Source organism: Anas platyrhynchos, chromosome 7 (genome assembly GCF_047663525.1).
Source record: "Anas platyrhynchos isolate ZD024472 breed Pekin duck chromosome 7, IASCAAS_PekinDuck_T2T, whole genome shotgun sequence".
Taxonomy (NCBI): Eukaryota; Metazoa; Chordata; class Aves; order Anseriformes; family Anatidae; genus Anas; species Anas platyrhynchos.
The window spans coordinates 21719366-21735865 of record NC_092593.1 but is presented as its reverse complement, the minus strand read 5'-3'; the positions used below and the strand labels follow the sequence as shown (position 1 = coordinate 21735865).

Sequence of the window (16500 nt, the reverse complement as noted above, 5' to 3'; positions counted from 1 at the left end):
CAATGATCCTGTGCTAGTGCCGCCTGAGGCTACCGACCACAGGCACCCATCCTTCCCAGAGCCCTCGGAAGCTGCTGCGGGGGGCCGGGCACACCTCCCCGCCCGGTACCGCCGGCAGGTGCCCGCGGAGCCCTGAGGGCCTCGGGACGGGCTCACGTAGCGCGGCCGCTGGGAGGGCGGGCGGCAATCCCGGAGCCGTTGGCATTCCTTCCCTTCGCTTCCGCCTCGCAGCGCCCGCCGCCCCGGCTGCCAGGACTCGCCCTCACGAGCCGGGGCCGCCGCAGCCCCGCGCGTGCCCGAGCAGCCCCGGCGGCACCCCGAGGCCGGCGCGGCGCGGCGCGGTGCGGAGCGGAGCGGCAGGGCAGGGCCGGGCGCGCCCCCCGGCCCCTCTCCCCCCCACACGCGCCGAGAGGAGCGGGGGCGCGCCCGCCGCTCCCTCTCCTTTGTGTGAGAGCGCGCGGGCGGGCCCGGCACACAGCGCGGAGGAGGAGGGCGCTGGGCGGCGGGAGAGGGCCGGAAGGTGGAGTGAGGAGCCGGGAGCTCGGGGCGGCGGCGGCCGGCGATGGCGTGGTGCGGGCGGCCGCTGGGCGGCCAGCGGCGCTGAGGGGAAGGAGCCGGCGGGACCCCCGCCCCCAGGTAGGCTGGCTCGGAAAGTTTGGGGCGAGGTGCCGGGGCGGGGGGAGCCGCGGCTCGGGGGCCGAAACTCGCCGCTCCTCTTCTCCCTGCCGCCCTTCCGGGCTGCCCGCGGGCACCGGGGCCCCTCCGCCTCGCCTCGGCCCGGCCCGGGCCCGGCCGGGCGGCAGGAAGGGCCGGGCGGACAAGGCCCGGCCGTTGGCGGCCGTGAGGGCAGCCCGGCGCCGCCGCGTCCCCCCGCGGCGGGCAGCGGGGCGCACACAATGGGCTCCGGCCCTCGGCGGCCGCCGGGGGGGCTCCCGCCGCCCTCCCCGCCCCGCGGAGCGGCAAGTTTGGGATTCGTGTCACACGCGCTGCCGGGGCCCGAGTTCACTAAAACTCTCCGTGTCCCCGCAGATGGCTGTCAGGACACCGGGATCCGCGGAGCTGCCAGCCGGCGTGGCCGTTTGCGCCTCGTGATTGCTCGTTCGCGCTGCCCGGCTCGATGTGAGCGCGGAGGCTCGCTGGGTGGCCGCCTTCCAGATCTGCCGTAGGAGCCACGCTGCCCGCTGTTGGAAGCTTTGTGCCCCTGAGGTTTCCTTCCCGTTCTCCACGAGTCGAGGGAGCTTTCTCTCTGACAATGATGAAAACCGAGGGCAAAGGGGAAAGGACTTTAAGAAGTGCTTCTCCACACCGCAATGCCTATAAATCTGACTTCCATGCTATCAAATGCTCTTTTGATGGAGTAAACAATCCCGAAAACACTTCCAACAAAACAGGCTTGCAGCAGAAGCTGAGCGCCTCTTCCAATGGCGGGGGAAATGACCCACACAGTCGAGGTAGGGCTGCCACTTATGGCAATAGGGTTCACAAGATCAAAAGTATGTTTCTGCAAATGGGAGGTTCCGCTTCCACACCCTCTTGTGAAAGCAGTCCACCTGCTGAGACCAAATTAATCAGCCGGACCACAGCAGCAGAACATGGACCTTCTCCAGGTAGCCCATCTTTCCTCATTGTCCAAAAAAATAATCTCCACAATACAAGTACCAGCCCCAACAACAGTCCTGTGGATTCATTGTCTGTGCCTTCTACTGCCGACAAGGTCATCCGTAGCAATGACGAGGCAGACTTGGATAAAGTTGCCCTGGCAGAAAAGTTTTCGGAGACGAGGAAGCTATTTGAGAGAAATATAAAACAGCGAAGCTCAGTGGACAGATATTCTCCCAGCAAATGTGAAAAAAATGAAGATAAGAGGAGACATGGCTCTGCTTCTGATTACAGCAGCGTGGGGGACCACTTCAGTTTTAATACTGAAGTCAGTCCTCTAGCTGTGCTGGAGAAAGTTGAAAATCAAGGTAATGAGTTGAGGCAGCAACATCCCAATAATGGTTCCAAATCCTCCTTCCTGAATGCAGGACCCATTTCCAGGAGGCTGGAAAGCTTCCTGGGTGACAGTGATACTGAAGAATCCAAAGAAATTTCCAAAAATGATAGTCTGAATCAGGACCATTTGAGAGGACCCTACGGTTTGGATTCATCTGCTGCTGTTGAAAAATGTCCAGAGAAGACTGCGTCCACCAAAGTGCCTGTGACCGTCAGAGATGAGCTGAGTGAGGTACTTGAAAAAGATAAGAAAGAGCAACTGGTGCTTGAGAGAAGCCTGCAGGATATGAGCAGCGTACCTGGTCAGGAGGCAAAGTGGAGAACAGAGACTGTTTTCTCATGGGTTTCCCCCATGGAGGGGACTCGTGTGGAGCTGGCTGTGCAAGATGAAACTTCAGGGCATGAAAAAGAAAGTTTGGAGAAAGATCGTGTTGTTCATGAGGATCAGCTGCTCAAATACCAAGCACAGAAAGAGAAAAGGAGTGACTATCCCTTGGAGGTAGTAGAAGAGTTTGCGGAACGCATTGAGACCAATCAGGAAGAAGCGAGAGATGGGATGTCTGGGAAAGATGGTCCAGTTACACAAGGTCGGGGTGTTGTAGAACAGGAAGGGGATCCTGAAGAAGATGAGGAGCAGAGGGAGAACTTCAGCGCTTTTGGAATAGAAAATGCAGCTTTTGATGATGATAGGGATGCAGAGCCAGAAAATCAAGGACCTGAAGGCAAAGAAATTTTGGAGGGAGAGGAGGAGTATATGTATGACAGTGAATATGAGGAATTTCCTGGACTTTCTGAAGAGGAAGATCCTGATCCAGACCGAAAAGTCAAGTTCTCAACAGCTCCTATCAAGGTAAGTTGTGTTTTGTTTTGTTGTTTTTTTTTAATTTTTATTATTGTTTTGCAATAAAAAATAGATAGGAATTACATTTTTAAGTGTTTTTGTTGTTGTTGTTTTTATTTTTTATTTTTCCCAAAAAGATCTAACAGCATCTTAGAAAGTGTGACTGTATGGCTTTTAGAACTTCTTTTTCTGAACAAGAGAAAAGTTGAAGTTAGTCACAAGTGACTTCTGAATCCTAGAAGCTTCATTAATAGCATAGTAAGATGTGTGAGATTTCACTTGCTTACTGGGCATTTTTAGGAACACTAACTTTTGGGAACAAATACAGACACATGACCTTTAATACTTGCTTTCATTTGTCCACAATTGTGGCATTGCATTAGGAAAGACTTTGCCAGTATTTCTTTGTGTGCAAAAGTTGTTTTAAAAAAACAAACCTTCAGATTCAACTTCATATATTTTCAAACTTAACTGTGAGAAAATATCACATTACTGGTTCCTGTAATTTTAAGATTATAGAATTTTCTGTTATATTGTATAATACATATATATAGGTAATGCATTATAATATAACGTTTATATTGGTGTGGTGAATATTCTGTAAGAATATTATTGTTATGAGTATTTTGGGGTTACAAAGTTGTGGAAGTGGGACTTACAAGGCAGATTTAATAATGAAAGGTACACTGCTAACAAACTGAGAAGGTTTAGGAGTCTGATCTTCAGTCACTCAAAATATCCCTGGATTGAACAAAGTCATTCCACAGCTAAAACCCCATTTACCTGTAGTCTTGTTGCAGGGTACAGTTATTCTAGTCCCACCTGAAGTTTGGGAGTACTAGGAGATGAGGAACAAGGTGGAACTGGAAACCGTCCAGATTTTCTCAAGCACTCTTTTTCTTCTACTGTTACATGGATGAAAAATATCATCTACAATAAAACAGTTGTGGTTTTTTATGCTGTCATCTTTAATAAAGCTTTTTTTTTTTTTTTAACTCTGTACTAATCAGAATTAAGTGAAAACTTTGCTGACTCCTGTAGTTCCTGCAGCAGAGAGCTGTAATTTCCCAGTGTGATGAAGACACACCAGTGCTGTACTGTACCCCAGGAAATGTTTTGGGTGTGGCAAAGTATGAGTTTTGTCACATGCGTTTGTTTTTATAGTTCTTCCATAGACAGGATGGCTTTATATGGCTTTCTTGTAGTTGATGCTGTCTCAGTGATGACCTGGAGCATGGAAGGGGGAGTGCCACTACTGGAAGCTGCACAATGAGTGCAGCGAGGGCTGCGAGAGAGCCCAAGGGGCATCAGTCCATTTCCCCATGCATTTGTGCGCCTCCGTGCCACAACAAAGTGGAAGAGTGCAGTGTTGTTCTGCTGTAAATGTGCGTTAGTTCCCTGCTGGCTGGTTTTCTGCTGTAGGCAGGGTTTATCTGTGCTGGAATCCACCTAGAAGCGGTGGCTGTAACAGTCTTTTCCTGCACTGTTGGTTATGGCCATGACATATTTAGTTCGAAGCATTAATAGTGTCAACCGTGATGGGAGTTCTCATGTGGACAAAACTCATGTTTTGGTAACTAGCGCTATTCAATTGCAGCTGCTCCTCTGAAAACCACCAAAACCAACCGCTACCAGATTATCAATTACACGATGAAGAAACGAACTCAGTAGCAACTGTTAGTGTATATTTTTCCATGAAAATAACATTGTTGTTACCATGATGCCTGACTTCTGGATTGGCAGAATAAACTGTCCATAATAACAATGTGGCTAATTTAGGGTGTCTGTGTATATGCTACAATAGTGAAGAGAACTTGATTAATATCTCTATTTAGAAGTTTCTGGTCAGTTGTAAGATTGGCAAGAGATGTAGAATGAAGCTAATGCTGTTAGCACTGTGTCTGACCCATGCTGGAGGTCTCTGACTGTTGGTATCGGTAGCGGGGCATAAGAACATAACTCAAACTTCAAAATTCAAAATTTCAGGAAAGATGAAAAGTAATTATGTAAATACTGCATTATTTTGAGTTGCTCTGTGCCTGTGAAAGTAGGCATAGATGAGGCTTTTTAAAACAAATGTTTCAGTTCTGTAGAAGCTGATGATAAATGCCTGGGAAGATTTCTTACATGCCATGGGTGACCTGACTGCTGCTGTTTGATCTCTGCAGGCCTTAAGGGAGCATTGGTTGTTTTTCCTACAGTAGTGAAGAGAGTGATACTGTACAGTTATTAGCAGAACTTCACTGGCAGATTGGGGTTGTGTCATGGTACATGGGCTATTTTTAGTCCCTTGTTGCCACAAAAGAAGCCAATAAGGAATTTGAAGCACACTCAGATATCCAAGGTATCTGCAAGGGAACTGAATTTGTCTTTTCAGTAAACTGTGTAAGCATTATGAACAGTGCAAATAATGTCAGGTAACTGTGCTGTCATCTCTTTATATTTCACTATGCTTTTGTAATGTAGAGATTAAATTCACTTTCAGTTATTTGATCACCTTGAAAGGCTTTAATTAACGAAGAGATAATGACAGAGTGCTGTTTGACGCTTGCGATTCTGAAACTTTCTGTCATTAAAACAAATGCTTGTTTCCAAATTGACTTTTGGAAGTGTCTTTACCTCTGACTGTGTTAAACTTTGTCATGAAACCTTCAATAGCCCTGCCACTAAGTTCTGTAATGATTTATGATCCTTAGCAATTGTGTGGCTCAGGTAAACTGAAAAGGTAATGCAGCTACTGTTCACTTCTGTAGGTCTGTTTAATTTGCAGTGTTGCCCAGCTTATGTTGCATGGGAGTGTCCGTCTGCAGCTTTGTGAATAAATTAAGAATGCAGCTTACGTGAAGACCACAGCTTAAAATAAATTTAAAAATAAAAATAGCAACAAAAAGCTTCAAAAAGGCTTTATTTTGATAATTGTCACAGTTGAGAAAAAGTTTAAACTTTTTTATTAACTAAAAAAAGGTAGTTTCATATCTTGTATGTTGTTCTAAGCGGCCAAGCATCAGCTGCTTTTGAGAGAACTTGCAAACCCTTCATAATGCCATTAGTTCCACACAACAATTAGGGCTGTTTTAGGTACAGCTGGGATACAAATAGTAGTAATCTTGTTCAGGCTGGCATACTGTTCAGTCTTTTTAGTACAGAACTGCTCACTGTGGAAGTTCATGAAACACTAAATTTAGATAAACTTGAATTAGATTTCGTGTATAACAGCATAGATATAAATGTGCTTTTAGGAGATGCACATTTTTTTCTAGGTTAATGTGTATTCTCCTGAACACAGCTTTAACAAAGTATTTCAGAGTAGTGCTTCAGTTTCATATATACTCTGTCTTTTTTTCTGTAACTGTAACTTCTACACTCTTGGATTTTATACACAGAAAGGGAATTAAAGTACACTAGCTGGTGGAAGATTCCCAGACCCTCGAGTGTTTTTAATAAATAGAGAATGATTGATGACTGCATAAATGGTCAACTGTCAACCATCAGTGAAGCACTTCAGTAAAATACTTCTGTGGCAATAAGAGACAAGTGTGTGACATAGTTGTAGGCTGGAAAATAGAAATTTGGTTTGAGAGTAGACAAACAGAATTGCATTGCACGTGGAAGTCATCTTCTTGTTATTGTTGTTGTGTTTCCTGACACAGGTAGGGTAAGTTTGTTTCTATTGGGTTTTGGTTGAGATTTTTTGCAATGACAGTTTGTTTGGTTTAACTCATAGATTTTAGGTGTTTTGAAACTCTGTTTATCACTTGTATCAACATTCCAACATTTGTACCTTAACAGTGTAAGTCTTGCCCCTACAACTTTTCTTCATACTTTTATCTCAAACTTCTTATACTCTCCACAGTATTTTTCAATTAATTTCACAAAACAAAAAAAAAAAAAAGTTTTTGAATATAGTTTGATTGCGTTTTGCCTGCATCTGGGATTATGGCAGTTCCTGCTGGCTGACTTAATGGTGTAGGGTGCTAAAAATCACGGATATGAACTGGAGGAAGAAGGTGCATGTAGGCAGAAGAAACCCCAAGGAGGTGGTGACACAAGGGGAAAGAGGAGTAATAGAGGAGATGAGATTATTATGGAGAGTGCAGGCAGAGATAAGCAGATGCGTAGGAGATGTGTTCATTAGCTCAACAGTTAAGCTGCTGAAAGATTCAGCATCTTTTTGATGATGGCTGCTATTAGCACCTGCAGATACACAACCTGGGCTGATATGAAAGAATGAACAGGCAATAGCTGAAACTTGTTTGTATTTTACCTTTTGAGAGTTGGAAAAAATTAATTATCCATTTTGTATTCTATATATAACAGTGGATTATTTGGGCATTTCAAGGGTCTTTGGAAGAGAGGCCAGTGCCAGGGTGGGACAGTACAGCAGAAACCTAAGAATGGAAAGTAAGAAGAAGATATGGAGGTTGGTGTAAAAGTTATTCGACAGTTTGATAAACATCTGTCAGTGGACTCGTGGGATTACTCATTAAGTTTATCAGTTTTTAATATGCTAGTGCAGCTAGAAACCTTTAATGTTTGTGGTTTTAAGTCATCCTCTCAATGATTCAATACTATGTAACCAATTGCATAAAATGATTAGTAGATTTTGCTTTTACTTTTGGTGTTGATAACAGGGAACAAAGTCTTTCTGGTTAACCTTTTGGTTAAGATACTTATTTTGGAAATACTGATCTATTGTTACTTTTAATTGGCATTCTGCTTTCGATATTGGTAGAATTGTGTTTTCTAAAAGAGGTTGGAACGTATGTTACTGTTGTCTCAGATAAATTGAGTCATGTTTTGGCTGTGAAATTGTACTGAGGATCTGGAGCAAGGTTGCCCTTATGCCTTTATGTAAACTAACCTGGTTCTTGTGTGTGTTTGCTGGTTTTTGATAAAGTTGAGCAGAGCTACACAATCAAGCTCCTAAGTATGCATAGCCTCCCAGGCCGCCTCTTCGGTAACAGCAAGTGCTATGTCAAATGTAATGATGTATAATGTCCTACCTGTTCAACACTTACTAACCATTCTGAATCAATTAGGAAGAAATGTGTAAATATTGAACAAACAATAAAAACAAAACAGTTGAACAGGGTATTTCTGTTTGCTGATTTAAAGCATCTGATTGCATGAATTGATTTAAATCAGATATAGTCACTTGTCACTTAAAATACAAGTTATGATAATAAAAATACCAACTTTGTAGCTTTTAGAAACAAGAGGGAATAACATAGTGGTAATGTGGTAATGTCTACTTTAACTGAAGAGGGAGATTGTAAGAGTAAACTGTAGAGTGTACATTATACTTCAGTGCTACTGTTTCAAATGATTATTCATGTTTGCCTGAGTACTTAACATCTTGCCAGGCTTTGCAGAGGTGATCCATTTGAAACACTGTTCATTACTAGGTAACTTTCTGTGAACCATAGCTTGAATCTTGAATGTATGGATTTATTGAGTGTCAATAAGCTGGAATGTTCAAAGTAAGAATTTCAGAAGAAATATCAACCAAGTGGTGGAGCCATTGCTTGGCATGGTCTCTAGGTACAGGTGTCAGTAACACTTCAGTGCCTCTCTCTCAGCTCTTAAGTGTTACTTTATCTGCTTTTGTACATGTTATGCTTTTCAGCAAGTATTACAATATCATAGTAGAATTTAAAAGTGATGTTGAAATCACTTCCATTCTAATTAATTGGGAAACCTTTTAGGCAGTTGATGATTTCTTACTCTTTAATTGCCTTTGTAACATTTTCCTTTTGCTCATGCACAAAATCTATGTAGTAGAAATGAATACAGGAGTGACAGTCTTTGGGACATGTTTTATGACTTGATAACAGAGTTTTGTGCAAGCAAAACTTTCCTGAAGGGTTTTCCTTCTAAAAATAATTACCTTTCTGCTAAAACTAACATAGTTTTTAAGAAGAGGTTTTTAAGTGCTGCTAAGACTTTGAGTTAAGTGAGGTTATCATTGGTTTTCTGTGATAATACTCTTGTGTGGTAGAACCAAGGTGATACATTGGAGATTTTTAGTTCTGTATGGTAGCAGTAGCTGAGTGGCAGTATCTTTTAGACAGAAATTAACTGAGTTTTGCATTCCAAAAGTGATTCATTCTCCTGGTGTAATGAATGCAGTTTGTTCTGTCTCCAACTAAACATATTTGCTCTTCAAGGACTAAGTATATATTTGAAAATTTCCAAGTATGTATCTTAGCAGTTTAATTAAAATAGTTCTTAAACATTTAGCAGTCTGTGAGAACTTACTTCGTAATAACTTCAAATTATTTTTATTCATTCTGAAGAAAAGAGGACTAGAAGGCAAAAAGAAATTCTTTTTTTTTTCATCATTTAGTAGCTTGACTGGATCCAGAAGGCATTGATGTTAGGTTAACCTTCTGGCTTGTGTTGAGACAGTAACTTGTGTTTGCTGAAGCATCTCTTTTAAAAATACCACTTGAGCACAAGACCAGCTGGCCCTGCTTGAGCAGGGAGGTTGAGCAAGGTGACCTCCAGACCCTTCTGTGAGTCCTCAAAAAATGCATCCTGCAGGTAGCTGCCAGTAAGTAGGTGGTGGTGGTGCTGGCTGAACTGAGTGAAATCCTCACACAGTCTGGGGCGCTGGGTGTCATAAAATAGTAGCTTACCCAATCTGCAATTATCTTTACTGCTTTAACTTTTAGTGTTGTAACAGGTAAATCGGAACTGTGTAGTTAACTTCTGTTAAAATATTTATGGGGTTTTATATAATTTCCATATTTTAAATTTAATTATGGTTAATATCAGCTTGGTCAGATAGCTTTCAAAAACAACAAGCAGCACTGAGGACTTTTTTTTTAGTCTCTGGAATTTCAATGCTATTTGAAGATTGATTAGAAATTAAAATGTTTATATAGTCCAACAGTACTAAGGAAGGTGAATACAAGCTCTCTACCCTTTCTTATGTAAAAGTACTTCTTTTCAGTAGCTTTTTTTTTTTTTTACATGATTAACATATTTAGTGACCTGGAGTAAATATGACAGTTGCCTTCATCCTGCCTTTTAGAAGAGAGAATATTTAGAAGAAATACTGTGGTTTTTGTCTTTTGTTTTTCCCTCTTTCATGCTAACAATTTTACTATCTCTGGTTAGCAATGCCTTCTAAATAGTAAGATTAGCATTTCTTTTGTTCTTAATGTGTTTGATTTAGTGACTAAACCCTGCCAGACACAGTGCAGGGATGAACTGTGTTTGGCTTTCTCATCAATCTTCTAAACTGTGCAATTTGTAATTTGTTATTTATTATCCACATTTTAACTGTGTTTAATATTACTTTTGCTACTTGGCAGGAAAAAAAAATCACTGAAAAGTTCTGTGTTTTCTACATTAGTATCAGCAATTTTACCATTTCTGTCTAATAAAAGGTGAAAACTATGTTATGATGCTCTGTGCACAACAAAAACTTAAGCCCTTTGCCCATCGGTTTCATAGTGTGCCCTTGCTTTTCTTTTTGTTACTGCAGCTTTTGGCTTCTGGTTGTATATCATCAGTGTTCTTTTTCCTCTATTCTTAGTAAATTCATGTTCTTCCTCAAAATCATTTTTCTCAAGTCAGGTTTTTTAGTACTATTTTAAAACACCTCTATCTTCTCTTAAGTGTGGGATTATGATTTTTGGAACGTTACCTAGATGTCCTTGCACACTTCTCATCTATCATTTTAAGAGAAGAGTATGAGTTCTTTTTTCTAATGATTTAGTCTTGATTTCAGGAAGGTTTTTCCTCAAGGAGCTAGTGTGTGTAAATGTTAGTAGTCTTTGTTTGCATATGCATGTTTGTGCTGCTATTATGTTATGTATAACAATTATAAACATTGCTTGAACCTACTTTTAAATTCTATGATTCATTCCTGTCAGGTGATGAATTCTTATAAGCTATTAATTTTGCATCAAGATGGGCAAATTCCATGAGACTTCCAAGTACAAGGAGGGAATATGATTTTCTTTTCCCCTAATGTATGGACTTGAATATAATTAATTAAGATGCTGATAAGTAAAATTAAGCCTATTACATGTAGCTTATTCTTCCTTTCTAGATTTCTGTCTTAATATTCATTATTTGTGTTGTTTATCTTTTTTTTAAAAAAAGAATTCAGAAATTCAGCTGGAGCGCTTACTAAAAATAGTAACATGTAACAAGGCATTTCCTTTTCCTGGGAAACCACAGGATTCCCTGCAAAATCAGAAAACTACATCTGGTTGAGGCACTGTAATTGGCAGATGGTGTGGGGGGAAGGGAGAAGAGAAAGATTTGGGAGAATGGCGTTCTAAAAAAGTCATACTATATCAAAGAGATGATGATTCCTTTGATTTCTATAAAATACTTGGTGTATTTACAATATAAAAAGTGCTGAAGTAATTGTTTTGAAACTTCTAAAAAGTTACTTCTGTGCAAGCTGGGAACTGTCTTACAGCAGCAGTACTTACTAAATTGATGACTGTTTTAGAAAATGGGATCTCTAAAAATACCACTTGAATTTCCCTTAATTAATTTAAGCAATTTTCTTTTGATTATTTCATGTTTGGAAGGGAATGGGAGAGCTCTAAATTATTATTTTTTTTAATTTTTTTTTTTTTACCTTTCTTAGGTTTTCAGTACTTACTCAAATGAAGACTATGATAGACGTAATGAAGAAGTTGACCCTGTAGCAGCCTCAGCTGAGTACGAACTTGAGAAAAGAGTGGAAAAAATGGAAGTGTTTCCTGTGGAAATCGAAAAAGGTGTGAACCAAACCTTGAATATTTGCCTGTAAAAGATACTGTGGACACAAAATATAAAGCATTATCTTATAAACTGTTCTTTTGCTGAATTTGGGTCTTGAATTTTTGAATTTATGTTCCAGCTTTCATTTGTGGCTAGTTCTGCTGAACATGGTGAACATTAGCTGGACAGGCCTCCACTAAGTGCAAATTGTAATACTTAATTGAAGTTACGAAGGATGAATATATGCAATTCATAAATACTTGAACTCTTTTCCGATACCATGAAACTTGAATCTAGTAGGCAGTCAGTCATAACTACAGAATGAAAAGACTTTCAGTAGTATCTAGATTTAAAAAATAAATAAATAAAAAAAAAGCTTGTTTTTAGTATGTGAATTTTTGTATTCTTTGAGTACTTGGAATACTTAGAAACCCCTCACTTCTGGTAAGTGATACATCTTATATTATGTGGCTAATGTTAGATTTTTGAATCCTTTAGGTGACAGCGGTCTGGGTATCAGTATTATTGGAATGGGAGTTGGTGCTGATCAGGGACTGGAAAAACTGGGCATTTTTGTAAAAACAATAACAGATGGTGGAGCTGCTCAGAGAGATGGACGGTGAGTTTTCCACTGGATAGATTATGCTTTCTGCAAATTTCTAACTGATCCCAATCATTTTCATTTTGTATGTTAAATACTGTGAATAAAACTACAAAAACTAAATTCAAGGGAATACATATTACAATTCTGCTTTACGTTAATTTTTTAAAACACTGTTATTTGTCTTAACATAGAACGTTTTTGGAAGATAAGCTTAAGTCTTCTTACAGCATATATGAGAAAAGCTTAAAATAAGTCCATGAGTAAAAGTGCCACAAAATCAGATTGACAACCCAGGATACCAGTCAGCGTGTGAATAGTATAAAATAGCAAGGCAAACACTTATAATTTTTAATTGGTGATCTGCATAGAAATTGAGGATTCAGAGATATTTTTTTAAGCAGTGGATTCCTTGGGACTCAGACTTCCTAGTTGTAAGTACTAGGGAGTTTTAAGTGATATTTATCATATAAAATAATTAGTCAAGCCAAAATATTTTTGTTGACTAATAGCTAAATGTTTATTTTTACAGAATTAAAGTAAATGATCAGATTGTTGAGGTTGATGGCATAAGTCTAGTGGGAGTTACTCAGTTCTTTGCAGCTACTGTACTAAAAAACACCAAAGGCACAGTGAGGTATGTATTTTTTCTATCAGATAATACCTTCTATTTAATTGTAATTTTTCATTAATGAAGAATACAAAACTATAATTTGAAAGTTTTTACAAAAAAGTTGTTGAAGTATGCAGTATGGGAAACTAATCTCTTACACATATCTTAAGCTTTTTGCTGCAATTTAACTAGTTTTTTTTCTGTAGGTTTCTGATTGGCAGAGAAAAGCCAGGGACTCAGAGTGAAGTAGCCCGCCTCATTAGTGAGACTTTAGAGCAGGAGAGATGTCTGTATGAGCAGCACTATGTTCATGATGATACAGAGCAGGTAAGATATCATACATATGTACATATTTTTAAGAGTATATGATTAGTGCTATGTGCAATAACTTCTGCAAATGGGATACGAGTTTTTTTGAATCAGATTGAAGTAAGAAGAATAAAACAGGCAAATTGATTGAAAGAGAAGGTGCAGACTTCATACATTAGTGTTATCAGTATATTACGTTTGTTTTATATGTTATATACATGAATAGGTATAAGGTTATCAATATGTGCTGTTCCTGACATATCAATAATCCAAAAGATATTTTTAAGCATGAGCTGTGACTGGTGTTGTCCATGGCCTACTTAGCTCTGTTTTGTGGAATTTTGATGAAAATGTTTGCAAGTCACCTTTAAAGATTATCATTGATAGAAGAAACTAAAAAGGAATAGTAACTAGTTGACAAGTTTTGCAGTTGTTGCATTTTCCCCCTGTACTTGGCTCTGGTGAGGCCGCACCTCGAGTACTGTGTTTAGTTTTGGTTCCCTCACTACAAGAAGGACATCGAGGTGCTTGAGTGAGTCCAGAGAAGGGCAACGAAGCTGGTGCGGGGTCTGGAGAACAAGTCCTACGAGGAGCGGCTGAGGGAGCTGGGCTTGTTCAGCCTGGAGAAAAGGAGGCTCAGGGGCAACCTTACTGCTCTCTACAGGTACCTCAAAGGAGGCTGTAGCGAGGTGGGGGTTGGTCTGTTCTCCCACATGCCTGGTGACAGGACAAGGGGGAATGGGCTAAAGTTGCACCAGGGGAGTTTTAGGTTGGATGTTAGGAAGAACTTCTTTACCGAGAGGGTTTTTAGGCATTGGAACAGGCTGCCCAGGGAAGTGGTGGAGTCACCATCCCTGGAGGTCTTTAAAAGACGTTTAGATGTTGAACTTAGCGATATGATTTAGTGGAGGACTTGTTAGTGTTAGGTCAGAGGTTGGACTCGATGATCTTGAGGTCTCTTCCAACCTAGAAATTCTGTGATTCTGTGATTCCTTGGTTGTGTGCTTATATATTATTAATATTGCTTAATATTGCTGCTGCAACCATAATGTAAAGTGTGTGTGTGCTACTGGATGTCATGATTTTTGTGTTTGTTTTAGGACGATGATTATGATGACGATGATGATACATATGAATCACATTTACATGAAAAATCCGTAGAAGTTTTTGATCTTCCTGAAAATGAAGACATCAGTTTACCTCTGGATATGGATTCAGCACAGTCTCTTCTTAAATTTAAAGAGGTATATTAGTAGCAATTTGTTAGTCTTTGTGGTGCACTAGGGAGCATTTGAACATTGTGTAATTTTGTGAAATGTTCATGTCCCCCTTATTGTGGTTTTGTGTTTGTTTACCCACTAAACACCAATAAGTATCTCTTGTAAATATCCCTTGAAATGTAGGTCTTCTGTAACTTTCTGATCGCAACTTCCCTAGATGTATATTAAATGATCCTTTGATTTTAAATTAAACAACAACAACAACCTCTACCAACCCCACCCCCCAAAAAAAACCCCACCTCCTGGAACAGGAGTTAGAACGCAAGACCACCTCCTCACTCGTGGTGTCTGAACATTTCATTAAATAGATATGATGCTTCTCATGGTTCTTCTTTGGCCCATTGGAATTTGCATTTTGGAGTTTCAACTTGACACAATTGGAAAATCAGCCTCCCTTTTCCCTGTGTGTTTATAAAGGAGCTTACTTGTCTTATTCAGAGCTGTGGAGTTTAGTCTGGGATTTAATTGGTGCATTGCTTGGCATATAGGGGCCTGTGTTTTTTTGGTAGGTTTAAGTCCCTGTCATTTTCACTCTGGGGGAGAAAAATATACTGCAAAGAAACTGTTTAGTCTTAGCTTGGAACTTTCAGATACTATTTTTCATACTTATTTTTATAAAGAATCAATATTTGCAGACCTCCTTAAGTTTGCTCTCTTGGTAATATTGATGATGATGTTGAGGAATTTGAAATTTCAGACTGTCGATCACTGGAGAACATTTACATTTTCTTGGATGGGTGGCATAGCAGTAGGGTATGGCATTTTTTAAAGTGTCATATTTACTTGGGATGCAATTAGATTCCTAGCTAGAATCATTACCACACTGTTACTAACATAATATAATCAAGGATTTTAAGTCATGGATTCATTTATTTTAATGTTTGTTCAGTGCACTATGCTTTACCAAAAAAAAAAAAAAATCAAAAACAAAAACCCAAGGTTACAGATAGAAAGTAAAATACAAGAAACAACTGACGTTTGTCAAAAAAACAAACAAACAAACAAAAAACACTAATCGTTTAACTAAACGTTAACACGTTTGGCTTAGATGTGGTCTTTATCCATCTATAATAATCCTGTGAAGATTTGTGTTGTGAAGTACAAAGCTTAATTTTAAAACAAAGCCAGTACATTTATTTGTAAGTGCTGATATGTAATATATATATGTTTAGTACTTTTACAGTTTCACTTGATTCTATGTGTAAGTTGCCATCATAAGTGCATTTCTGCCATTTAATTTTCCTGGCACATTGAAACATTATTTTAACCTCCTCACTTTTCTTAATGTATAGAAAAAAATATTTTTAACTCTAGGTGATCTTGTAGTTTAACTTGTATTTATTTAAAATTAAAGCTCCTGATTGCTTCTCCTGTAATTGACAAATAATTAAGTTGACTTCATGCTACTATGAAAATGGTTTGAGGAAGAAGGAGATCAGACAAATACTAAAAATAAGCATTTTGAGTGCTGTTTTGTGTGTAATCTCATGAATTTCTTTTTGTATATTTCAGCTACAGTTAAAACATGCAGTAACAGTAGCTGAAGTGAATCAATTGAAGGAGAAGGTAAGTTTTCAAATACTTTATTATTAACTGTTGATATTTTTATTTATTAATAATTATTGTTAGTATTTCTAACTGCTAGTTTTACCAGTACTAAGCTGAAAGCAGAAGACAGTGATCTGTTTTAGGCCTTAGGCTGTAAGTACTCTGTGTTAAGTGAGACAAGCAGAGATTTTTAAAAAGCAGTGTTTATTCTAATTCAAGTTAGCGTACTTATAGAAATGGCATTTTGACATGTGGAATCTGTGTTCGGAAGGAGCTGTTTTGGAAAGTTTAGAGAATTTTAGATGCTTTCAGTTTTCTACAGAACAATCCACCTATTAATGGTAAATGAATTTGTTTTGTGTGCTGAGGACACTGCTACAAGGTAGAGGCTTCCTTAGCTAGCAGTCGGATAACCCTAGCTAGTCTAATGAGCATGTATTTTGTTGTTTGTGTTTATTGTTCTTTTGTTTGTTTGTTTTAAGGGACAATATCTCCGTTCTTTTAAATTGTAAAGTTTCAACATGACTAGGGTATTTTTAAACCAAAGGGACAAAACTTCCTGTAATATTTTAAAAAAGAACAC

The 16500-nt window shown here is 39.5% G+C and overlaps 1 protein-coding gene across 5 annotated transcripts in view; it reads left to right on the top strand.

The window, feature by feature from the left end:
- The first annotated feature begins 231 nt into the window (after nucleotides 1-231).
- The window catches only part of LOC101790227 (neurabin-1), a 41399-nt gene continuing 25130 nt past the window's right edge, over nucleotides 232-16500 (top strand). Inside the window, exons 1-8 of one of the 5 annotated variants that reach the window (XM_072040938.1) lie at nucleotides 232-636; nucleotides 1030-2845; nucleotides 11451-11583; nucleotides 12065-12185; nucleotides 12700-12804; nucleotides 12987-13107; nucleotides 14190-14333; nucleotides 15882-15935. In XM_072040938.1, the coding sequence (XP_071897039.1) occupies nucleotides 1253-2845; nucleotides 11451-11583; nucleotides 12065-12185; nucleotides 12700-12804; nucleotides 12987-13107; nucleotides 14190-14333; nucleotides 15882-15935 (2271 nt within the window). In that variant the 5' untranslated portion in view covers nucleotides 232-636; nucleotides 1030-1252. The remainder of the gene's footprint in view (nucleotides 637-1029; nucleotides 2846-11450; nucleotides 11584-12064; nucleotides 12186-12699; nucleotides 12805-12986; nucleotides 13108-14189; nucleotides 14334-15881; nucleotides 15936-16500) is intronic. The other 4 variants (XM_027461169.3, XM_027461171.3, XM_027461172.3 and 1 more) reach the window with 4 other exon arrangements.